General features: G+C 42.4%; 1 protein-coding gene across 2 annotated transcripts in view; it reads left to right on the top strand.

The window, feature by feature from the left end:
* Positions 1 to 7,421: 7,421 nt before the first annotated feature.
* The window catches only part of TAF3 (TATA-box binding protein associated factor 3), a 173,741-nt gene continuing 155,054 nt past the window's right edge, over positions 7,422 to 26,108 (top strand). For both annotated transcript variants that reach the window (XM_040645440.1, XM_040645441.1), the window contains exons 1-2: positions 7,422 to 7,789; positions 12,629 to 12,871. In XM_040645440.1, the coding sequence (XP_040501374.1) occupies positions 7,624 to 7,789; positions 12,629 to 12,871 (409 nt within the window). In that variant the 5' untranslated portion in view covers positions 7,422 to 7,623. The remainder of the gene's footprint in view (positions 7,790 to 12,628; positions 12,872 to 26,108) is intronic.

Genomic DNA, 26,108 nt, shown 5'->3' with positions numbered 1-26,108 from the left:
TCACTGTCTTTTCTTATACAGGAACAATAGTTAATAGTTTTCAAAATGAGATGTTAGAAGTATTTTAAAATATTGACATGTTACTGCTAGAATTTTTTGTTAAAAAGATAATTTAAGAGCCTCTGCTCATTTTACAGTTCCAGAACACCCTTCAAAAGTTCAGAGTGTTTGGGGTCAGGGGGAAGGAAGAGGCAACAGGCCACAAGCTAGCCCAGGCTTTCATTCTTCTGCTCTTTCAAAGAATATTCAACAAAATGAAGTAAAAATGCTATTGGAGTCATTTGCTCTTTCTCATCTATGGGATGTAGAATTCCAGGCATATACTTATTTTAAATTTTAAATATTCAGTGCCTGGGTGGCTCAGTCAGTTAAGCATCTGCATTCACCTCAGGTCATGATCTCAGGGTCCTGGGACCAAGCCCCACATTAGGCTCCCTGCTTGGCGGGGAGCCTGCTTCTCCCTCTTCCTCTCTGTGATCTCTCTCGCACTCACTCTCTCAAATAAATAAAATCTTCAGTAAATAAATAAATAAATAAATAAATAAATAAAATTTAAATATGTTTTCCAAACACTGAGAAACCTTTCAGTATGATAATTCATTCCATATTCACATTTAAATAACCATTAAGATTGGATGCCTGACCTGATTATGCAGAAGCTGTCCATGCCAAAATGTCAGGGTTTCCTATTTGTTTAAAATAGCGAAATTAGGGGTTTTTTTTAATTACAAAAGTAATATATAAGTTACAAAAAGACTACAGAACTATAAAAAAATAACATATAAAAGTATATACCCATTCTAAACAATATGATGCTTTTGACTTTTTTTTTAAAGATTTTTTAAAATTTATTTGACAGAGAGACAGCCAGCATGAGAGGGAACACAAGCAGGGGGAGTGAGCGTGGAAGAAGCAGGCTCCCAGTGGAGAAGCCTGATGCAGGGCTCCATCCCAGAACACTGGGATCACGCCCTAGGCCAAAGGCAGATGCTTAACGACTGAGCCACCCAGGTGCCCCTGTTCTAACTTTTAAAAACCATTAAATACGTTTATTTAGAAAGATTTCTTCAAATGCTTTATTATTTTACCAACAACTATTTTCACAAAAATGAACAGTAATATAAAAATTGATGAGCAACCACAAATCTTACAAGAGGGCTGCCGGAAGGAAGAGAAACTGAACAGTATCCAGGGTCCTTTTCTAGCTTCCCTGAGCCTTTACAAGAGTCACTTGACATTCAATGTGTGTCAATGAGGCTGAGGCATCGGCTGGACACACGTGTGTTCAGGCTACCAGATCGCCTTCAGAAATGTCTAAGTGGTGGTTTTTCTCTTGCTTCTAAACCCCTTGGCCCATCTCCAGTTCTGAGGACAGCAGTAGAGCACGCTGAGGGTGAACTGCATGTTCTAGACAACACGGCAGGAAGAAAAGCAGGAACGTAAGCACATCGTCACATAAAAATCTGTCAGGCTCAACATGACAGACTCACAGGTTCAGAAGAGGATGACAGTTGTGGGGACCTCATGGTGCCAGCCCTCTGTCTCTGGAGTATGGACATTCTGGTCTCTCAGTGGTCCTATGTCATTTGCGTCACTGTCCTGGGTTGGAGCTCATTTCCTGTGTCACACGTTTCCCTCTCAGGTATTTTGGTGGTGTATACCTTCCAGGTAAATAGGTAACCCTTTTAAGACCTTGCATATCTTAAAATAATTACTCTATGATGTTTTCGTGGAGCCAACTGGGATGAAGACCCCGCTCAACCCTTAGCAGCGGTGTGATCTTAGGAAGTGACGTTCTTGAGGTCTTAACATTCGTAAAATGCAGATGAAAACAGTCCTTAACTTCATCGGGTTGTTAGGAAAATCAAATGAGCTAATGCTTGCCAAATACTTAGAATCTGATACGGGGTGAGTGCTGAAGAGAAAGTGATGCCCCCAGTGAGCTTGGGCCCCCCTCGGCCTGTGCTCTCACCGACTTGGCACGGGTTCTTTATCCTGGTCCCCAGCACTTTCATGTTCCACGTCCCACCGGGACAAGATGATAAGGACCAGGGCTCTTTGAGTGAGTCAGAGCTCTGCTTTCAAGATGAAAGTTCAGTCCACAGGTCCTGGGTCCTAGTGTGTCAACAAGACAGTGTGACACTCAGGGATAGCAGCCACCCCCTGTCTCCACTGCTGCAGCTCTTGCAGGAGGCTCTTTGCCTCCTTGCCACCACTGTAGCTCACCTCGAATCCACTCTCAACACCTTCATTGAGAGAAAACGCATGTGCAGTAAACACTGTTTAAAAGTGCATAATCTAGGTTTTGGGTATAGACAGTTGTGCTCTAATTCTACACGCTCTTGCAAGATGAATTGTTCTAGAAGGCATCCATTTTTCGAGCACTGCCTGCCTGCTGGATAGACGCTGTCTACTGGGCATTGATCAGTAATTGAGGTGAACGCTAGCTGCCCTCCTGAAGCGTACAGCCAAGAACAGAAGGATGAGTTTTGTTTGGGGCCTCTGTCAAACAGTAAATTTGAGTTATAGATGGGATATCCAAATAGACATTAGTAGTTGATGAGATGCAGTTAGTTACACTAGTCTGAAACTCGGGAAAAATGGAGGATAAATCGTTATATTGGGGAGTCATCTTTATATAACCATGAAAATCACCAGAGTGAAGCATATAAAAAGAGAACAAATACTTAAAAATTAGGCAAAGGCATTAGAGGAGAAAGCAAATATTTGATATAATTGAAATCAGGGTTCTCACTTTGGGAGGAGGGAGATATAAATATGAAATGGGAGGAGGTAAGGAATATGGACTTAGGGGTTTGAATCAGGCATCAGTATGTACTTGCGATTTTTGGAATATTCATATTTTCTAGTTTTCTCCACCAAACGGCCCCTGAAGCAATGACACCCCAGTAATAATGAAGGTCAGCTAGAGCCCATAGCTTGGTTTCTAAATAGTGCTCCTCACTGGGAAGAACCAGAGCCCCTTGGAGCGATGGCTAATTCCAAGTCCAGGGCAGGGAAAAGCATAAGGTAAGCCTGGAAAAATCTTGTGCTACCAAGTACGGAAACACCCAGTGAATGACAGAGGCATGTTAAAAGCACACAGCAGCTGGCCTGAAAAGGCTCCTGCTGGCCTAATACGGGACAATTTAAGCAGCAAAAAAATAATAATGTTAAGAGATTCTAGCTCACTGAATAAAAATCTCTGACTTGATACTAAAATCATACTAGAAAAAATGAGGAAACTTTCCAGAACGTCTGCTAAGAAAGGTAGAAAAAAATGCTCGGGTTAGAAGAATCACCGCTTCATAACCACTGGAGTAATGACTGACTGACTCGGTGAGAGATCAGACGTGGCTGCTCATAAAACGACAGTGGTGAAAGGTTGTGGAGAAGCAGGTTATTCAAATCGTCTCAAAGTATCACCTTATAGATTACTTATTAATCTCAACGCTTAAAAAAAAAAGGATACCTTGCAATGGAGAGACTGGTAGACACCTAACCTTTACAAATGACCAAACTTTGTCCCTAGTGATGGCACAAAATGACCCTTGCTGTTAACCTGTGTAGGAATGTTGCCAAAAATGTTTAGCTTGAACCTAATCAGGTGAGAAAACAAAGATTGCGAGACATTCTATAAAATAACTGTTCTAAAAAAACAAAAGCAAAAACGATAACAAAACTCCTGGACTTTGCAAGAATGTCATAAAAGACCAAAAAAATAAACGAAAGCCCTACAAACAACTGGGGGGACCGATTTTATTGGAAAAGACTATAGAGATGTCAACGAAATGCAATGAGTGATTCTTAATTAGATTCTGGATTGAAAAATTAAAAAGCTATTAAAGGCATTTGGGAACTACGGGAAGACCACTCTATACTGGGTTATACTATTGTATCACTCTTGAGTCTGTCGTGTGCAACAATGGTATTATGGTGTGGTGGAAGGTGTGATGCTGGAACTGTGTCAAGAAACAGCCCTCAGCACTTAACCCTCTTTGGAATTGCCTCAGCTGGAGACTGCCCTGCCCCAGGTCACAGCCCCGCCACCCGCTGCAGCCCACACCCAGTGCCTGCTCAGTGTGGAAATACAAAGCCAGTCCCCCTTGCCTAAACTCAGAGGATAGCTCCCGTCCCCCATCCCCATCTTCTTTCCTTCCCTGGGTCCTGATCCCAAGAGCACTCACAGAGACTGATCTCAATCTCAGAGGCTGCTTTCTGGAGAGGCTCACTCCGGGCAATGTGTATTGGAAGGGGTGGAGGCAGTAGACACTAAGACAGGATTTTTGGAGCTGGGTCAGCCACCAGGCTGGCCCCAAGGACCTCAGCACTGGTGGTAGATGGCTCATGATAAGCTCCTGGCACAAGATAGGTAGTTCCAGAATGTGCAGGTTGTAAAACTCACCAATGGCGAACTAGGGCGGTATGAAGTGGAAACAAGTTGGTATGAGGTATCAGTGTTCAGATATTCAGGCAAAGTGGGGACAGTAGGACTGTAAAATACAGGCCAAAAGGGCTGTGCTTAACTGCGTATCAGTCAGAAGCCACATGAATGGGCTCATGATAAGAGACGTTAAGGGATTGGGGGAGTAAGTCACCTGGCGAGTTTTAGGGATGGCTCCCAGAACAAGGGTGGGTGAAACAGATGGGCAGCCAGTGAGTGGGCTCCTCAGTCTGTACCATCAAAATAATTCACGGACAGACAACTAGGTGGCTGAGGACATTTGCCTCGCTGAATAGGCATGATTCCTTGCCCAACATCTGGATCTGAGCCAGCTTTCAGACGAAACTCTTTAGCCTTTAGGAGGAAGAACTCAACACCAAATGGAGAGGAAAATGATTTTCCTACTCCTCCCACAAAGGAACCAACAGCCACTGACTCAAGTAACCATCCACTGGAGAAATGAAATACTCAAACATTTTGAGGATTGCTGAACATAGGGGCAGAGGGGCAGAAACCAGGAGATGCAGAGTCATCATGGGCCTGTTAGAGTGGGGGCAGAGGAGACCCAGTAATAAAGGAAGCACTAGGTCCCACAGTTGATGGACCCAGTCATGAGTCAATTCCCTGATTCCTCAATGTGTAGTTACATTAGACATATAGGGAAGTTGGCACAACCTCTACGTTGATTCCTTGGCCTGTGGGGTCAGAATTGTGGTAGTGGGGAGGCCAAAACAAGCTTTTGAGATTGGTCCCGCAGCTGGGGGGGGAGAGGGAGAAATTAGTGGCATCCTTAAGGACACAAAGGATGAAGGGCCGGTGGTCCCCATTGTATCTCCATGTATCATCTGATAATTTGGCCCCTACAAATGAACTCTCAGTGACCCACCTGCAAAATTGTTCTTGTCCCCACAACTCTGGCTCCTCCAGGTTGATTGTTCTAATTTGTAAAAAGAGGAATGCTTTCGCCACGGGACACATAGGAGTCCCACTGAAATATTAGCTACTGTTGTCATCTGAGCACTTCAGCCAGGGGTCAGCATGCAGAGAGAGAAGTCATTGTGCAGGTAGGAATAACTAACTACGATCATTAGGAGACCATGCCAGAGTTACACAGTGGGCAGCAAGGAGAAATGTGTGGCACCCAAGTGGTCTGGTTGGGTGTCTCTTGGTATTCTCTTGCCCCGTGTTGACGGACCACAGACAGGTTCAGCAGCCACTGGAGTACTCCTTAATCAACCTTCTGCAGGCTGATCTCCATCCCAGAAATGACTTCCTGGGGAATCGAACCCGTGACATATGGTTATGTAGGGGGAATGTTCTTGCTTTGAGGAGACACATGCTGAAGTATTTCTGGGTTAAGCATGATGAAGTTTGCAACTTATTTTCAAATGGTTCTGAAAAAAAAATGTGTGTATACGTATATAGTAATTGTAACAAAGCATTAACAATTGATGACTCTAGGTGAAGTATATGCCTGTGCTTACACTTTTCTATTTTAACTTTGATGTAGGTTTGAAATTTTCTGAAATAAAAGATTAAGGAGTTGAACACACACACACACACACACACACACACACACACACACAGGCAAATGAAGAGGGGTCTAATACAGAGATTAGAAGGAACCTCCAGAAGTTTTGAAGGGGCAGTAAGAGAACAAGGTGTTGTGAAATCCAAGGTATAAGAGAGTTTCAAAATTAAGGTAGTGTTCAATGCTATCAAATGGCTACAAAATGGTCAAGTAAGGATAGGACTAAAAGTGTCCCATAGAGTTAGCATCCCAAAGGTCCCTGAGAATCTTGGGGACACAGGTGTCAGTGAAGAAAATATTACAGGCACCCCACCACCAAGCACCATCTCTGCAGAATTGTCATTTGGCTGAAGCACCACATTTTCAGTTCTACCGTGGTTTTAAGACTTTTAAAAATTGAGTATCTATTATGTTCACAGTTCTGGAATACTCCCTGTAGGGAGAATGTAGATCCGCTCAGAAACACGATTTATTGGGAAAGGCATATAAACTCAAATAGTAAATGCACTGTGCCAAGTAGAAGAACAGAGAAACTGACAGAGAAATACAGAGGAGAGAGATGAGGGGAAGGAAGGAAGGAAGGAAGACTCCAGAACTTGGAGTGGGGGTGGGGGGAGCACAAAAGGACATACTTAAAAGACCATTAGATCAGCCATTACAATTGGCTAACCACAGGCTGGGTAATATTTACAACTAGAGATATTTATCACAAAGTCCCGATTTCTGGCAATTTGGATAGATGTGGCAACAGTTGGCTGGGGCTAGGAGGAGCCTGGAGCAGACAACAGTTCCCCCTTCTCTCAGCCTGCTTCAACGATTTAAGGTACTTGTTTTGCACTCTGTAGGTAACTGAGTTTTACTGAACCCAGGGCTGGGATTAGAATGGGGCGAGCGAGACAGGAATTTGGGGGAGGTGGTTTGGATTTTTTAAAAATACTATATTAAAATATGATCTTCAGTTTTCTGGCGCTCCCATAAATTTTGCACCGAGGCTAGTGTCTCACTCGCCTAACTCTAACCTTTGAGCAGCTTGGGCTTGATTTAACCTATACACTGGTAAGTAGCAGCATAGGCAAGATCAGATCAGATCCGCATTTGGGGGCACTTAAGTTCCCACGCTCCAATTCCCGCCCCTGCACTCACAGCCTCTCGAGTTCCCACTTCTCTCTAAAGCCCGCATTTTAATTTCACATCCTGACTCCCTCTTTTGCCCCTAAACCACTGACGGTCCCCTCTCCCTTCCCCTCCAAGTGAACCCACCGGGAAGGCCCCAAGCACCTGCCTCCTCGGGCGCATCCTCCACCTGCACTCAACACAGCCGTTTCCTGCAGCCTTCCAGGCCCGAGAGTTGCTGCCGACACCATCGCTCTGCTCCAACAGGGCGGAGCTTCCTCATTGGCCCGCTCAGCATTCGGCTAGTGCTGCCTCGCCCCGGCGACCGTCCAGCGGGAGGCGGAGCGAGTCCAAAATGGCGGCTCTCAGGCTGGCGCGCTCCGTGCTGCTGGCGCTTTGAGGTGGTCGCCAGGGGTCGGGGGGACGATTTCCCCGCCGCGGGGGCCCTAGAGGATGAATCGAGGGCTCTGCTAAGGTTAGGCGGTGGGGGTGGAGAGAGTGGCAGCAAGGGCTGCGGTGGAGTCCACGGAGCGGGATGTGCGAGAGTTACTCCAGGTCGTTGTTGAGGGTCTCGGTGGCGCAGATCTGCCAGGCGCTGGGCTGGGACTCGGTGCAACTCAGCGCCTGCCACCTCCTCACGGACGTGCTGCAGCGCTATCTGCAGCAGTTGGGACGGGGCTGCCATCGGTACTCTGAGCTGTGTGAGTACCGGGCTGGGTGCGGGAGGGCTGCCTCTGGCCAGTCACGAGTGACACCTCCGGTCTTGCCTTCTCTATCTCAGCGTCTCCGAGGTGTTCGTCCTCTACCCCTACCCCGAGATCGGGCATTTTCTCGGCCTCTGACGCCCCTCGGATTCCACTGCCCCTGGAAACTCCAGTCATCCCTTTGGTGCCTCTTCCTCATCCACTAACTTCCCGCCTCTAGCCGGGACCCCTGTCTCCGCTCTCAGCTCCACACCCTCTCACCTCTTCTCTGATCGGAAATATGCATCGGTCTTTCTCATCATCTCATTTTTGCTGCGTGTAGAACCACCTCCAGAATGCTTTGCAGCCTCTTTTACTTTGGTCCTTTTCCTCCCTTGCCTGCAAACTACTACAACTAGTTGTCACAGGCGCTCCGTCTACCGGCCGTTTCTTACAAGGCTAGCCATTCTTCAGCTCATAACAACACATACTCGTTGACAGCTCTGCTCCGTTGGGGACACTGCCTCTTCTTTCTGTATCTGTTCATTTCATAGAGAGTGTCTCTGCTTACTGTTTCCCAAGGCCAACTTTGTCAGTTTCACTTAGATTAACTTTCACTTACATCTCGTTACTCATTGATTTGCTCCTTGATATTTTTATGTCAGTGGTTATCAAAGTGTAGTAGAGGGAACACAGGCAACTTACAAGGGTCCCCGGATAGTCTGAGCTGCAGTATTTATGGTTTTTAAGTGAGTGTCCAGTAGTATCTATAGCTGATGGTATTTAATACAGAATACTTAATAGAAACCACACGGCATCCCACTGATGTGAAGTGTGTGTGTGTGTGTGTGTGTGTGTGTGTGTGTGTGTGTGTGTTTGTGTGTATGTATTGGGGGAGCTACCGTTCATTGAAATTTCAGGTCGTTACTCTTAAGGTGGGTAAGCTGTAGAACTGGGTGAAGTGTTTAATAAGATATTTTGCTTCGTTAAAGTGGTTACTAGACTGGAAAATTGAGACCCACAGATACACTTTACTTCTTAGGCCCCCAATTCCATTCCAGCTTCCACAGTGCTGCCAAAGTAATCTGCCCATAACACACATTTGATCGTGTCATTCTTAAAAATATTTTAATTTGTACTCCATTGCTTACAGGCTGAAAATCTCAACTCTTCAACAGCACGTGGTTTTCTTTGTGAGCTTTTTCTTACCTCCTGCTGTTCTTACTGCAACCATGCTGAACTACCTGCCTTATCCAAAACATTTTTAACTATCCATTCCTATACGCATGGGGTTTCCTAGAGTATCCTTCACCCCCTGGTCCATCATTAGTACTACTTCTGTTTTGAGATTCACTTATCACTTGATTTGGGAAACTCATGTCATCTGCCCTCAGAATTCTGCACATATTCCTGTATGTAACACCTTTTGTGTTTTGTAATCATCTGTGTCTATTTCTTACCCTTTCCTTTTATTCTCCCCAGGCGACAAATTTATTATATTTGTATTCTGTAACCTAGTACGGTGGCATCATATACGAGGAGATATTTGCTGAATAAATGAATGAACTGATGACCTACTACCATAATAGCTGTTTAGTCACTTGACTTTCTGAGTTCCAAAATGTGTATTTTTGGAATGCTTGATTTCACTGATCCTTCTTCTCTGAGGATGGCACTGCAAAGTAACTCTCATTCATTGTTATCTTGAAAGTACACCACCAGCACTCTCTTGGCTTTTGCTTCTTTTCCTTCCCTCCCCCTCTTCATGGTCCTTGAGTATACCGTTGTGGTTATGCATAGTCCAGATTATATTTTTGCTACCAAATTCCCTAAATAAGGACAGATGTTCTGTATTTTTAGGTAATGAAAATATCCCCTGAATACATAGTTACCTTTCCTGCATTATACACAGAACCAGAATCTGTGCTGGCATTGCAAGTAACCAGGTATTCCAGAGTCATCCAGTACTCATTGTTATGCGTTAATGTTAATCCCTTTTCTAATTACTCTATCTCGGCAGTCAGTTTTCTTGCTTTTAGTGAGAATGTGATTATCAGGTTCATTATTCTCCATCGTGGTTTTGTGACTTATTAAAAATGCCAATTCCTGGTATACTGACTAGTTATAGACTTTATTAGGTTCTTTTTCCTATACTGTCCTAGTTTTAAACTCAAGTTTTGACCTCAGGTTACCACTATACAGTCTTGTATTCTCCTCCTTTAAATCCTCTTTGTCTTTTTGACAACATTCACTGAGCGCTGCTGAGACCTGAGCACTGCGGCCCCTGGGTGGCAGAGTCGGTTAAGCGGCTGACTCTTGATTTTGGCTCAAGTCCTGAAATCAACCCCAGTGTTGGGCTCTGCCAGTGCACGAGTGCAGAGTCAGCTTGAGATTCTCTCTCTTTCTGCCCCTTCCCCTGCTCGTGCTCTAAATAAATAAATAAATAAAATCTTAAAAAAAAAAGAACTGAGCACTGTGTTGGAGACATCAATGTCCTAAGGCACGGTCCCTGCCCACAAGTTGTGGACAGGGGTGCAGACTGTCAACAAAATAAGCTGATGGTGTTTGCTCCTTTTTAAAAAATTGCTCTCAAGTTAAAGCAAGTATCAGAAGTTGCTATTAATTCAACAAATGATGCATTTTAAAATGTCCCTGAGGTAATGATTTGTGAAAGCATTCAGGGCAGATGTTTCTCGGTGTGTTGTATTATGTATTAAATACGTGTGTGCGCACCGAAAGTAGGTGCTAAATATTTCAGAATGACTCTTCAAGACTAGTACTTGTAACTTAATAATTGCACGATACAGGCAGTAAATGCAAAAGGCAGAAGGTAAAGGAGAGATGGCTGTGGGCTGGGGCAGGATGACTTCACACGAAAGATGAGGTTTGAGTTGAGCTGTGAAGCCAGCCTATACAGAGTTGGAGCTATACAGAGTTGGAGTGGATGCCAGGCTCAAGAAAAGCATCACCTTGATACCCAAGTAGGACTGAGCGTGATGAAAGTACCAGTGAGGTGGCCAGCTTGACGTATGTGGCCAGTTCATGAGGACGGTGTTACAGGAACATGTGAAGTGATGTGAAATCGGGCTTGGGAAGGACATAGAGGAAATGATAGCACGGTCGGAAACACTGCGTGCTTCTAAGGAGGGAAACAGTGTGATGAAAGCGGTATCTTAAGAAAATTGTTCTCTCATTGAGCGCAAGAGGGACTCAAGGGAGGAGACCTGGAAACTGAACTGGGAGAGTGATGGTAGGAAGAGAGATATTCAGAAAAAGTTCTGAAATCTGTGGCCAGAAATGGGCAGGAAGAGGGGAGAACCAGAGGGTCTTGTGTTGAAACTGCAAAGCATATGGAGGAATTCAAGACGATCATTTATTCCAGACTGAGAGAATACTAATGCTTTTCCCAGGAATAGAAGAGTTGAAATGCATATCTACATCATTAAGAGGAAGAATGAATCTCCATTTTATTTATCCCTGCTATTTTATACATCATGGAAGTAACCCCTACTTGTAGCAAAATTGAGAGATCACAGAAGTGTTTGAAGTTACAAGTGAGAGTCTCCTGCTTCCCTCCCTCTGCACTGCGGCTTTCAGCCCCTTAAACTGTTAACAGTTGGATGTATATCCTTCCAGAACTTTTTTATGTGGGCGTGAGCAAGCATGTGTCTAATTTTTATAAACTTTGGGTTATTTTCATTTTACAGCCTGATTTAATTTCAGACATACTCAGTTTGAAGTGATCACAGGAGATTTCAGTTAAAAAAAAAACAAAACACCACTTTTGTAGAGAGAATCTCAACTTTGTATCTTTCTATCTCTATCCATTTGGTATGGTGCCTTCTAATGACATTTAAAGTCTGTATATAAATTATCTTTCTGATCTAAGTGTTTTCTGTAAATTTTCTGGGATTTAAAAAATTAATTCAGTGGCATACAGTAGTCTCCCCTCATCTGCGGGGGATACGTTCCAAGACACCCCCCCCATGGATGCCTAAAACCACGAATAGTACCAAACCCTATATATTCTGTGTGTTTTTTCCTGTATGTACAAAGCTGTGATGAAGTTTAATTTATAAATTAGGCACATTAAAAGAGTAACAACAACAGTGAATAATAAACAGCACAGTTATAACAGCGTATTGTAGTAAAAGTTATGTGAATGATCACTTTTTCTCTCTCTCAAAATATCTTAATGTGCTGCACTCGCTCTTGTGAGGAGGCGAGATGACAATTCCTGCGTGATGAGATGAAGTGAGGTGAATGACATAGGCATTGTGACATAGGGTTAGGCTACCATGGATGCTCTGATGATAAGTCAGAACGATCATCCGCTTCAGTGCGCTGACTGCGGGTAACTGAAATGGACAAAGTGAAGTCTGGGATGGCGGGGGAGGAAGTACTAGAGTTCATTCAGCACTATTTATTGAGTGCCAGCTGTATGCCAGCCACTGTTTTAGGTTCCAGAGATGTATCCTTGAACAATGGTGAAAATGTAATGGACGTTTACTTAGCACAGCATTTTAGTTGTTTGATAAAAAACAGTAGTAGTGATATTTCCTGGGCATTTACATTTTGTCGGTAAACTACTTCTGATATTTATTCGGTCCCAGCCGACTGTTAGTGTGAATTGTCTGGTTGTCAGATCATATTTCAAATTGACTTCAGGAAGCAGCTTTCTAATATTTAAACAGTATGCTGTTTTGTCTAAAATCTATTATATTCTTTCCAATAACTCAGTCTTAAGTATGTACATTTAATTCTGAGCTACATACGAACCTAATACTTATTAGTATTTTAAAAAGTATTCGTGGAATTTTCTTAAAATAATTTGCTTGGCTTTTGACTTTGTTTCAGATGGCCGAACAGACCCAATTTTGGATGATGTTGGTGAAGCTTTCCAGCTTATGGGGGTTAGTCTTCATGAACTAGAAGACTATATTCACAATATTGAACCTGTGACTTTCCCACATCAAATTCCTTCATTTCCTGTTAGTAAGAACAATGTCCTTCAGTTTCCTCAACCTGGAAGTAAAGATGCAGAGGAAAGAAAAGAATACATTCCTGATTACATGCCACCCATTGTGTCTTCACAAGAAGGTTTGTGATTTTTTTGTTTCCTACTCATACATTTATAACTATTTTAATGTGTTTTTAATCTTCTTCGTTTTCCTAACTGAATTATATAAAATGCTATGCCAACATAAATTCTAGAAATGCAGTCAAGATGTTTTAATGTTATTTGCAAATTAGTCTAATCTTTAAGCCAACAAACTTGCACTGGCATCACCAGGCAGAGCCATGGCAAAGTCAAGGTTATGTCTGATGAGGCATCTATTTCCTTTCTAAATTTTCAGTAGGGGAGAACAGAATGTGACCACAGGGAGAAGCCTTTCAATAGATGTATTATATGGGAAGGGGATATTAAATAAATTATAAAATCTTCACATCATAAAGGAAAATCGGGGTTGCTCTTTTCCTCTCCTTACTGTAAATGTGAGTCAGATGATACTGGAACAGAGTGTGAGTAAATATTCACTAGTGTTCTGCAGATTTATCTCCATTTTTTAATGATGAGTAGAAATGTTTATTGTTTGGCCATATAGAATTTTTGATTAAAAAATAACAGCTACTCAGGTACAGTCGTCAGTCACTGCAGAGGTCCTTCCTCCCTGCATGATTTAACATGTTGGTCGTGTAAGTTCACTAAGGTTCTGAAGAGGTACATAGTAATTTGTGATCTCTCATGCAGGTACACAGTGTTTTTCCTTGTAAAAATGGAAAAGTTGTAATTCATTTCCTTTGTACCTTTATATTTGCATCATTTTACCTTCCACCAGCAGTGCTCCCAGGTTCCAGTTTCTTGTCATTCATTTCTTATAAATTCCTGCTCCATTTTAATAGCATCTTGGAGTGCTCCCCATTTGTTTCGCGGACTAGCTTTAGACTTGGAGTAGTTGTACAATCTGTGTGTCAGTGTTGCCTCATTTGAAAAACTGGGAAAAAACCGGCCCTGCGTGGTAGAGACTTACTGTGGGTTGGCATATCTTCCTCGGACACTCCGGATCTTGGGTGCAGGGGGCCCTCCCACGGGGTGCTGGTGCTGTCGTCAGTGGGTTGAGGATGCAGCACCGTACCCATGCTTGTTGGTAGTTGTGTACGTATGGAAATTTAGATAGGTAGGCATCCTAGTTTTCTGAGTTGAGTGGCTTGGGATGTTGACTTCGCTTGTCGGCTCAGTGCTTCTCTACTGCAGGGTCTTGGGGATTTAATACTGACTAAAGCAGGAATTAGTATCACCAAGTGCTTTGCACAGAGCGTGCCTTCAGTAAGTGTTCTGGAACTGGGTGAGATGCTATTTGTAAGGTCTTGTCTACAGAAGTTCATTGTTTCTCCTCCTTTCCAGGCCGACTTTTATATTAGTAACAGCAGGACTTGGAAATCTACAGATGTATCTCAGTCATCCCAGCTTCCCATGGTACCTGCTTAAAATTCTGTCTCCTCGTCACCATTGACTTTTTATGTATCTGTAGCCTGTGTTGCCTTTGAGGAAGTCTTACCCTTCATAAACCCCATGGTCTGTCTTGTAAACCCCTCATTCCCTAATGTCAGCGTCTTTGACCTTAGAAACCTATATTTGTTACAAATTCTCTAAACATGTATTTGTTTACTTTAAAAATATAACCAGTGCATTTCAGTATCATCATTATCAAAGGAGAGTTTCTTGGACAGAGGGCTGGTTAGTAGCCGGATTGCAGAGAATTCCATTTTCTGTTATAGACAGGTCACGAATATCAAGCAGGCCTGGAATTTGTTTCTTTGCTGTTGTCACTCAATATGATTTATTAAGCATCCTAGATGTCTTCATGAAAGCAGTGTTAAGTTAGCCCGTGATAGGTCCTCTTATGCTTTAAGAGTAATTTTTGAGTGACTCTGAAATTTTTAGCTGAAAGGCCACTTTAAAGGACAAGAAGTACAAAATTTGGAATTGTGCTAAGAAAGCAGGAATGGTAATCCAATGCTGGGAGAAACCTTAAGGTGTTATATAGGAGGAAACTGAAAGAGCCACTCTAATGTAAATAACGGCGCATCAGCGAGTCCCTGGATGATAGGTGATGAGTTTGATATCGGTGAATTGCGGTAAGTTTTACCAGCTAGGACGTCTGTGCATTATCAGTTGGCATGTTTTTGAACCAAAGCTACTGTCGTCTCCATTTATAACATTTTAGTCCATTTTCTCTATGCCTTTTGGAGCTTTCTAACTCTGTTTTGTGGTTTACATATCTTTCTGTTTCCTCTTCTGCCTCCTATTGAATAAGTTACTTAATTTTTTTTTCTGGCCTTTTAAAAAATTTGGTCTCAGATGGACATTTGATTAATCTTAACCCGTGATTCATGCACAGGCTCATCATTGGTCCATGCATAACCTGCATTTATTCACTTAGAGAGTTTATGGAATCGTGTTTAATAATCTAATAAACCCTACCAAGCTCGGTACTGAGAACTTAGCTCAGGACTTTGGTGATCATCAGTACTTGACCACTTAGTCCGTCTCGTTTTATTTTTACAGCGTGCAAGTGACACACAAGGAAGTTCATGGTTAGCATTTGTAAGTACTGCCACAGAAATGTAACTAAGATATCAGTAAAGGAGGAGGAAGAACAATTTAGGGATTTTAATGCTGACTTCAGTCTGAAATTACTACAGTAAATCTTTGAGTCTCTCTTCTGTATTATTTGAAGCAAAAAATTTTATTTGAAGTTGCAGGCAATATAAATTATAACCATTTTGAAAGGAAGATAACATAAGCCTTGAACACTTCTTTTTTCAGCTAACAATTATAGATTCTCCCAGGAGCAGAAATACTGCTGATTCATAAGGTATGCATACGGGTCCTAAGGATGCAGTAAGTGATAGGCTGTACAGTAAGATGCTTATCAAACCTCTTGCTCCCATTCAGGGAAAAGGATATAAAATGCAGTCCCGTGGTTACCATTTTTTGATATAGCCTCCCGAGTCAATTTAAGAAATCATCGACAATCTGAAATCTTTTTCTCCCCACGGGTGCAGCATGTTAGAAAGTTCCTAGTATTCTGGTTAGTGGTGCAGCGTGCGGTACAGATGTCCACACCTGTGATGGTCATGCTTGTTCACCAGCTGCTTTATTAAGAATCACAGAGTCACAGACAGGGCCAGACTTCGGTCATACGATATAATTAGCAAAGTATGGTCATGACACTACCCACTTCTCGATCCTTCAGCTTCGCTCCTGTCAGAAAAGCATGGGCATGTCTTGTCTGCTTGCAGCACCGTGAGCGCTCTGCGGAGGGTGTAGGAACGGGCGGTCGTAGAGGAAACCTGGGCCCCGTGGAGCCATTCAGGTGTGACTCCACGGGCGATTGAGTTTCTCATCTTACCATCTTGCTTTGCCTCTCTGACCTTTATATGCATCGTCTGTAAGAGGTTAATAATACCTGCCACATGGATGTCCATGAGGACTGGGTGAGGGATTTGGGAGACATTTGTGTAGACTCGGACAGCGCTTCACACGTAAGACACCGAACAGTGAATGTTCGCTCTCTTCCCATTTCCCCTTCCACAGTCTTAAGGAATTTACTTTTCAGTTGAAATACAACATGCATTTGTGAAGTAACTCCACAAGGAGAATAAATCCAGAACGGTGGGAAACATAAGCTGGGGGTCCGCGGGCGTGCACACCCAATAGCTGGGCTGCAGTGGATGCTTGACGGAGGAGCAGTTCGACTTGGTGGCCCGGGGGTGACGCAGGAGATGGTACAGAAGGAATTTTGGCCTAGTGTATCAGTCGTATGTTTAGAAATGAGACCTCTCTGGAAATGGTTTATAAATGCACATTTTGCTTAGACTCTTCCAGTTCTGATGGCTGGCACCCGGTGTGTTTTATCCAAGAACATTCTCTCCTCAGCTTGCCATACATATTTTCAGATTCACATGAGTAACATATTTTTTGCTCCCTGTTTTGTTGTGCTGAAGAATGCCTGAAAATAGCTTATTATGCCAGAGTCATGGTTGGGTTCTGAGTGTGGTCACTGGATCTCTGGTCTATGAGAGTCTTCTAGGTGGTCTGTTGACTGGTCCAAGCTATCTGTGTGAGAACAAGAGAAATAGATTTGCTCGGCTCTACTTACTATAAGAAACCTACCCACCTCAACTTGCACTTGGTAAAGGTACTGTGGTGTTGCTGCCTTTAGGGTTTCTGTATTTATTTTTATTTTTTGAATTTTTAAATAGACTTATTCTTTAGAATAGTTTTAGCTTTACCTAAAACTTGAGAAGGTAAGTACAAAGTTCCCTTATATCCTGTACCCAGTTTCCCCTATTATTAATCTTACGTTAGTATGCTACATTCATTATAATCAATGAACCAGTATTGATACATTATTATTAACTAAAATCCATTATCTTTAGTGTTTACCTATTGTCCTTTTTAGGTTCCAGGATCCCACCCAGGATGCCCATTATTTTATTGTCATGTCTTCTTGGCTCTTGTGGGCTGTGACTTTCTCAGACTTTCCTTGTTTTCGATGACCTTGACAGTTTTAGTTACAGAATGCCCCTCTCCTGGAATTTGATCAGACAGGGTTACTAGTTTTGGGGAGGAAGGGCACAGAGGGAAAGCTCCTCGGTCCTCACATCGTAGCAAGGGTGCGCACTATGAACGTGGTTTACCACTGTCAGTATTGACCTGGATCACGTAGCAGAGGTGGTGTCTGTGCGGTGTCTCCCCTTGAAGTTACTCTCTCCCCCCTTCCCATGCTGTCCTCTTTGGAAAGAAGTCACCATGCGCAGCCCACACCTAAGGAGTGGGGATCTAGACGCCTCTCCCTAAAGGTGAAGTATCTCTGTAAAATAAACTCTTCTGTGGAAATTATTTGGAGCTCTTTTGATTTGTCTCTTCTCCACCCAGGTTCCTATTTTTAAATGAAGCCCTTCTAAAAAATAAACGTTTACAAGTTTAAAATAGTAAAAGTAACATAAATGTTGAAAAATAAAATATTGTCCCAAGTATACGAAGCATAAAATGAAAGGTCCTCCTCACTTTCCTTATACTCCCAGTTCCCAAGAGTAACCTTGTTTAACAGGTACGAATCCTAGATCTTTTCATGTGAGGCACTGTGACTTCTGAGTCAAGACTCTGTCCACTCTGAAGCCTGCCATTTATTTCTCAAGCTGTGCAACCTGACTTCTGCCCCATCCCTGTCTTGAAACAGCTCTCACCGAGATCACCAATTCCTACCTAACTGGCTGACCGAAAGGAAATTTTGATCCTACCTGCTCTTCTTTTGGGGGAGGTGTGGCTTCGTGAAGTATTGTAAGGCAAATACCTTTGAAACCGCGTCCCAGTTCAAGACATAAAACTTTACCAGCTACCCCCAGAAGCTCCTCCCAACCCCATGTGCTCAGCCGCACTCACAGCCCCTTGTCCGTGCCTCCAAAGTAACCCCATCCTAATTTCGTAGGGACTACTTCTTGCTTGCCTTCAGTCCGTAAGCCAAATGTGTAGCCCTAGACCCTTTAACTTGATCCACCTCCGCTTCCATATGATGTGCCTTCTAAGTCTCTTGCCCTGGACAGGCCCCCACACCCCTGCCCAATTCCTGTCTTTCTCTTACCATTTATTTGTTGGGAAATCTGGGTCATTTGACTGGAACGATTTCCCACAGTGGATTTTTCTGACTGTGTGCTTATAGTGTGGTTCAGTATGTTTTTAAACATTGGCAGCGAGAATCTGAGGCTTAATCAGACTCTGGTTCAGTACCTTTGGCAAGATACACGTACTGTCGTGTTCCTTCGCCAGGAGGCTGATAATGTCTAGTTTTCACTTTTTTGATGTTAGCAAAAAAGTTTTGATGTTGATACTTATTGTATAGATGCATTAATCCCTTGGAGTTGTGAGGTTTTTATTTCATTCTTTCGTTAGAATAATTTTACCAGGGAAGCCTTTCGCTCATTCCCTATTTAGTTACTTAGTGGCACAGTTCAGACAGGGAAAGGAAGGTAAACCCTTGAAGGTAAAATGCTCTTTCATTTTATACACCCAGTTTTCAAGATAATGAATTGGTTCCTTATCATCCATAGGTGTTATCTTTTTAATGTCATTATGAACTCGTAGATTTAAACATATTTGATAGGTTTCCTCCATTACAATATTTACCCTTATTAGAACTCGGATTAACTCGTAGATTTAAACATATTTGATAGGTTTCCTCCATTACAATATTTACCCTTATTAGAACTCGGATTGTCCCATCGTTGGCCAGTGGCAGCCTTTTCAGTCTGGCTTCTGAATCCTTTTAACATGACGCTAGTTGTCTTCGATAGCGTCCTTGCAGCCTCGTGTATCAAAATGTTGTAGGCTTATCTTGTATGTTCTTGTCCCACACTTGCAGTCCTTTTCCAAGGAGCCCTGGCTTCCTGGGAAATGGCATTTCATGTCCATAATCTGGGCACTAGGGGTACTTGTTACAACTGGTCATTGTTTCTAGGTAGTAAGTAAATATTTATACTCACAAATATATGTATACGTGTATGTGGTTAGATGGATAAGAGGCAGGTACCTCATGAGTTCATACCGACGTTTCCAATTCAAATTCAGGCCCGTGAGGTTTTTACTGTTATATCAGTAGATACTTTTGTCCATAACTAAGAAATCTGGTTCCCAAGGATAAACAGGAGGATATAATTAGAACATTCCATAACCACACTTTTGCTGCATCCAAGATGACACATAAAATGGTAATACTGATACTGTCCTTCACGATTACTGAAGCAGGCTAATTTTTTTTTCCTTTTGCTATCCTGTTACTCATCCCATGTGTCTGCGATTGCACCGTGTACACGTTGTCAGGTCATGCAGCTACTTTCTTGAGTTCTGTCACCTCATACCTTAGTTTTTCTAATGTTGATTTGTGTTCTTTCATGTCTTTTAGACCATTTCAAAATCGTACAGTAGCGTTTTCATCTGTTTTTTGAGTATGTGTTTCTCGTGTACTTTCGTTGCCTGTAGGGATGTTGTTTTGGTGTTTAAGCTCCGTTTTGTTACAGAAAGCGTGTGTGTGTGAGTGTAGTTCTTCTGAACATCTAGAAGGAAGCTCACAGCGCTCCCTCTCCTGTTGTTCACTGTAATGCACAGAAAATGCAGCTTGCTCTCTGAGATTTTCTTTTTTCTTGCACCGCTTGTATTTGGATCTTCTCTTTCCGTGATGCTGGTTTCCTCTTCTGCTCAGTAATGATGTGGTCCTAATAGTGTCTTCTCAGCAGGCTCTGTCCTGAGCAGAGCAGTGGAGGGTTGTATGTGAAAGCTCAGGGTCTGGACTCTGAGCCTCTGTAGATCCTGCCTCAGGTCTTGTGTCCTGCCCCCCACCCTTCCTGTCCCCATCCTGGAAGAAGTCACACGTGTTGCAGCTTCTGGGCCACTCTTCTCACATTGGTCTGCCAGGCTTTCAGGGCGTACCTCCTGGTTTTTTGCGGTTCTGTTCTCTCAGGCCAGTCTCTCCATGGCTTCTCACCATTTGCACCGGCGCAGATGGGTAATACTTGGCTTTTGTGGCTCTTGGTGGTTGGCCCTCACCCCTCGTATTTTGGCATTGCTGGGTAAACTGTCACCTCGTTATGTTGCTGTATTTTTATGTAGCAGTTTGGAAAGATCCCAAAAGTATATTGCCACACCTGCCACTTTTCTTCCCAGGATTACCTTCATCGAACCTTTTTGCTGAATTTACTACTTTTGGGCACTTCTTGAAACTACTTTTCTTCAGAGACAGAATATCTTTAATGCTCCGTCTATTATTAATTTATTCTCTGTGCCTTTCATGGGCCCATCTTCCGTGGCTCTTCTAACTCTAAAATATAAGTGCTCCTAAAATCTTATTTTTGACCTATTGCTTTTCCTACTTTATATAGTTTGAATGTGTGATCTACTCTACTTCATGGTTTCAAGAACCAACTGTATATGATGATTCCCAAAACTGCCTCTCCATACCATGCCTTTCAGACTCTCTATCCAGTTGGCAGTTGGCAATTTCCACATTTCCCACAGGAACCTCAAATAGGTACGCCAAAGGCAACACACATTATGTCACCGTGAATACATTTGTATCATTTATGTCAGTTGGTGGCACCATCAAATACCCAGTCCCTCAAGCTAGAAATGGGTCTTTGACCCCTTCCCTCATTCTACTCCTTTGTTCCCCATAAACACTTCTGCTAATTTTATTTCCTAAAAATTTCTAAAATACTATGCCATCATTCCTTTGTTTAAATCTTTTCTTTTGTGTGTGGGGCGCCTGGGTGGCACAGGGGTTAAGCGTCTGCCTTCGGCTCAGGGCGTGATCCCGGCATTCCGGGATCGAGCCCCACATCAGGCTCCTCCACTATGAGCCTGCTTCTTCCTCTCCCACTCCCCCTGCTTGTGTTCCCTCTCTCGCTGGCTGTCTCTATCTCTGTCAAATAAATAAATTAAAAAAAAAATCTTAAAAAAAAAAAAATCTTTTCTTTTGTGTGAACTGTCCCCACCTTCCACAAAAAAACTGTTCAACAAAAAGTAAGTATATTCCACAGTGTAAGACACTTTATTAGCTTCCTACTGCTCACAGTTAAAGTGAGCAACACCTTTTTTTTTTTTTTCAAGGAAAACCAATAATGTCTATGGGGAGCAATTGCATTTTTTCTTTCCAAATGAAAATAGCTTTTAATGATTTAGAGAAAAGCTGCTTATTCTTACAATTTGGATTACTTACTAAACGAATAGAGGAACTTTAACGAGGAATTTTGTACTGCTTTTGAGACACTAAAATAGTAATATTTGTGTTTATTTGAAAATAGCACTATAAAAGCAACCTTCAGATAATTTATCTTAGATATCATATGGTGTGTTCATAAGCATTATCTCATTTAATCTTGAAACAACCCCTGGAGGCAGATGCTAGTATCATTTCCACCTTACAGAGGAGAAATGAAAATTCCAGAAAAAGGGTGCGTTAACGCACCTTGAGTTACATTGTGAACTGGGAGCAGAATTGGATCAAGATTTAGTCAACGACACTCAGTGCTGCCGTTTTGGGAGCCCACTATGTGTTGAGTCCTACACAGGAACTGGAATTGAAGGTAGATGGATAAGATGTCCTCCCTGCTCACTTTTGGCCTTTCTGTGGTTATTGGAAGGCTCTGCTTGGGTGTGACATTCCTAAGTGGAGAGGTACCATCATCAAACCAGTTTTCTCAATGGGCAGACTTGCAGAATTTCTTCTGGCCCCCGAAGTTCAACCTCACTCCTAACCCCTCCGTGAATGTGTCACTGCCTTGCCTTTGACACTCAGATACTTTCCCTCTGTTGCCTTTCAGGGCTAGAGTGCGAGGGTGTGGGCCAGGTTTACTCTGTGCATCCATGGTTGTTTCCTGGATGCATTGTCTTGTTTGTTTTTCTAGCTCTGTAGCATCTGAGCCGAGAGGTTGCATCTGAAGGATATCAAGGGCTGATAGGTGGTGCCTTGCCTGTGACGTTCCAATCACAGAGATCTCCGTGAGAGCATAAGGGCCATCTAAAACCAGACTTCTGCCTACTTCACCTACTAGTTTTCTGCCCCTCATTGCTTCAGGCGTGAATCTCCAGAATCACAAACTTGCTTTTGTTTCCCAAAAGGAACTCTGGGCTTCCATATCTTTACTCAGGCTGGTTTGGAGCTCTGCTCCCTCGCCGTGCTCCCCTGGGTACCTGTGTAATATGTATCTCTACCTCACACTGAATGTATTTTTTAATTATTGGTTTTATTTTTCTCAAGAACTTACATTGGTCTTGCTCCTTCTTTCAATCCTGCACTCATTCTGCATTCCACCTTTTATTGCACAAAACTGAAGTCCTTTGAGGCTGCCCGAGAGGTAAATTCAAGACATGAACACTAAGGGACTGCTGTCTTTAGCAAAATTTGTTCAGAATGTTGGGGAAGCTGTCTCAAAAAGTAACCTCCCTGAAGTCACACAGCTCTGAGTGGCAGAGAGGACAGTCAGGTCCTGGACGTCTTGATCTTAGCCTGCTGTCCTTTGCATCCTTTATTACCTGGTATTATTCTCAGGATATAGATATAAAAAGAGAAAGGTTTATCTTGTGACTCTTGAAGTTTTTTCTTTTCATCTCACATTGACTTCTTGAATCTGGTTACTTGGGGAAAAAAATCATGTTTTGATAACATCTTATTTGATTCTTTTACTCATGTTGCTTTTCCTGCTTGTTATTGTCATCCTTAGAAATAGTTTTGATGTACAGCATAAGGATTACAGTAGGTTTTTTTTAAAAAGCAGGTGTCTTGGGGGGTCTTGGTGGCTCAGTCGGTTGAGTGTCTGCCTTCAGCTCAGGTCATGATCCCAGGGTCCTGGGATCGAGTCCTGCATCGGGCTCCCTGTTCAGCGGGGAGTCTGCTTCTCCCTCTGCCCCTCCCCCCTGCTCATCCCCCCTTTAACTCTCAAATAAATAAATAAAGTCTTAAAAAAAAAATTGGGTTTTTCTCTGGCTTTGCATTCAAACGAACAAAATTAGCCCTAAAGTAGAGATGTATGCATTTCAAGATAGAAACTAAAACTACCATCATACCCAGATATGATAGATCATAATTTATAATGGTCTTGGTCAAAATTCTCTTCCCTACTCAATTTTTTTTCCTTTAATGTCTCTGGATTTATAAAAATAAGAATAGATTTCCAATATTACTAAGATAGTTTTTATGTTTCTAAATCAACAAAGTAATCATGTCAAGTGTCTTAGAAAAAGTAAGTATTTTGATATTTTACTTACTGTTTTCCCCTTGCAGGCATCCAGAACCACAACAAAAAAAGATTTTGATATTTTTCCCCCAAATTTTAAAATCACCGGAAATTTAACACCTCTCTTGTCCAGTTATATTTTTAGGAAAATTTCCCCCACTAACACATGTGCGTGTGTGTGTGTGTGTGTGTGTGTGTGTGAAGAGAGGGAGGTCAAGCAGGTGTAGGGCGAAAGCTGTTACATGGCTAGTGATATAAGACCCCAAAGTTAATGCTTTTATTGTAAGTTAGGATTTATTCTGTCTCGTTTTCCTGAATTGGAGTTTTTTCAGTGCAGTAATTGCATTTTATTTAACTAATCACCTGCCTTCATTACATAGAGCTTTCCTATTTCTGATAAAGCAATGTAAAGTTATTTGCTTCATTGACGGTGCGTATATACTGATCTTGTGCCAGTGGTGCTAAAGGAGAATCAGAGTCCCTTTGTCATTCATCCACGTGGCTGTGGAGAGCCCACTGTACGCCAGGCTTGCTGCTTACTGCTGGAGATAGGTGAACGAGAGAGACAGGGCCTTCCTTTCCCTCCTAGAGTCCGATCCATATGGAGAAAGAGAGATGAGACTAATAATTACATATGATTTTAATTCATAATATGGGATCTCTACCCAGTATTCTATAAGGAATGAGGAAATCAATGGATATTTTTAAGGCTGGGACTGGGACACGCTGCTTAGATTAGTGAATTCTGGTGGCAGTGAGAAGGATAAACTAGAGAGGGGGCTGTGGGAAGAGAGTGTTGCTAGAGCTGCTTGACGTAGTCATCCAGGGCAGGGATGATGGGGCCTGCATCCTGACTGTGGTGAGGAAGAGGGCAGAGGAAGGGCCAGATTTGAGAGCTATTGATGGATGGGATTCGGTGATAGATAGGTTGTAGAGAATATGATAGAAAGAAGAGCCAAGGTTTGGGAGACTGTGGGTAATCTAAATATCCATCTCTTAAACAGACAGGCCTGATCTGGAGTTAAAATTTAGAATGGATCTCATATCCCTCAGGCAATGGTCTAACATAACCATGTATTTATTTTTGAAAAAGAGTAATCTGGTAGAGTTCAAGACTGTAATCTGTCATGAACCTGAGACACAGTGCAGACTTTGTTGCTTATTAAGGGCAGTGGATACACTTGCTTTAAAAAAGGCATTGTTATTATTACTAGTTATAGAGTTATAGAGTTTCCACTCTGTGCTGGGCACCATAGTGGGGGTACAAAGGCTCTCCTTTCATTGACCTCAGGTGCAGTGAGTCTACTTAACCATGGCCCTGTTTGTCATTGTAAGACATTGAATTAACGTTTATTGAATTCTTAGAACAGAAATTGCTGGAAAACACCTAAAATTAGTTTTTTTTTTTTTAATTAAGAGATTAAACATTAAGTTTTAGTTTACTGCTTTAGGACTTTGACTGCCAAAAATTTGTAGCTTGGTATTTCATTGCAATATGACAATTTAAAGACATTGTTTTACTTTCTCCCAAGCAGAGTGTGCCTACTCACTTTTTCCTCTCTCCTAGTTGCCACGTTTATAAAATGGGAATAATGGCCTCCATTGGATTGTTATAAATGAATGAGCAAAATCTTATCCACTATGGTAGATCTTCAATACGGTCTCCTTAGTATCCACCACATTTATAGTTTTTTCCTGAAGATCTCAGCACCAAGTATAATGGGTGTCATACCACGATATCCAGAAAACACCACGTACAGTGCAGTCAGCGTACACATTTGTCATGCCGTCCACCCTCGTTCCTTCTAATGCAGAAGCCCTGACCCGGTGTGTGGGGTGCTGTGGTGTGGAGTAGGCTCAGTGCTCACCTGCCTGGGGACTTCCCTGCATGCTGGTGAAGTGGGGTGTTGTTCCAGCTGCCATGGATTCTTTGACCCTGAAGACCGTAGCATAACTCAACATTTTATACAATCGATTAGCTTTGAGAGAAATAAAATGGCACAGGTGGACATGCCATTTGTATTGGCCAGATCTCTACAGTTCCCTCCTGAATTTCTGTAGGTCTCTTCCATTGTTTTTTTAATGGTAGCCTTTAGTTTTACTGATCTACTTTTAAGAACTTTGAATCAACTTTTTCTAAACCTTAGACATATTTGAGAATTTCATTTGCGATAATTCGAATAGTTATTTGCATCTAATTTTACCACAGGAAGGAAGCAGTAATTTCTCTCTCCTCTTGTTGTTGTTGTTGTGAGCATGGTGATGTTCTGTGATGGTGCTGGTTGACCCGTCACTGTTGTGTGCTAATACAGTGCGTGGGCACGGTTTACACCCACTAATTATTTCTCCTTCGTGTAATCAGACTGATTTAAACTTGCAGTTCATTTTTATCAAGTATTAGTAGTCAAATGTCATGTTTAAATATAGTCAGTAGTATTTAATGATCCATTTTATTTTTGCTGGAGACTTCAGGTTCTGCAGTCTAAATAAGACCATTGATTTCTTTTTCTAATGCGAAAGTGATTGCAGTTCAGTAGGTGGC

The sequence above is a fragment of the Ursus maritimus genome, unplaced genomic scaffold, assembly GCF_017311325.1.
Source record: "Ursus maritimus isolate PB19 unplaced genomic scaffold, ASM1731132v1 scaffold_31, whole genome shotgun sequence".
NCBI lineage: Eukaryota > Metazoa > Chordata > Mammalia > Carnivora > Ursidae > Ursus > Ursus maritimus.
This window is presented reverse-complemented; position numbering and strand designations above follow the sequence as displayed.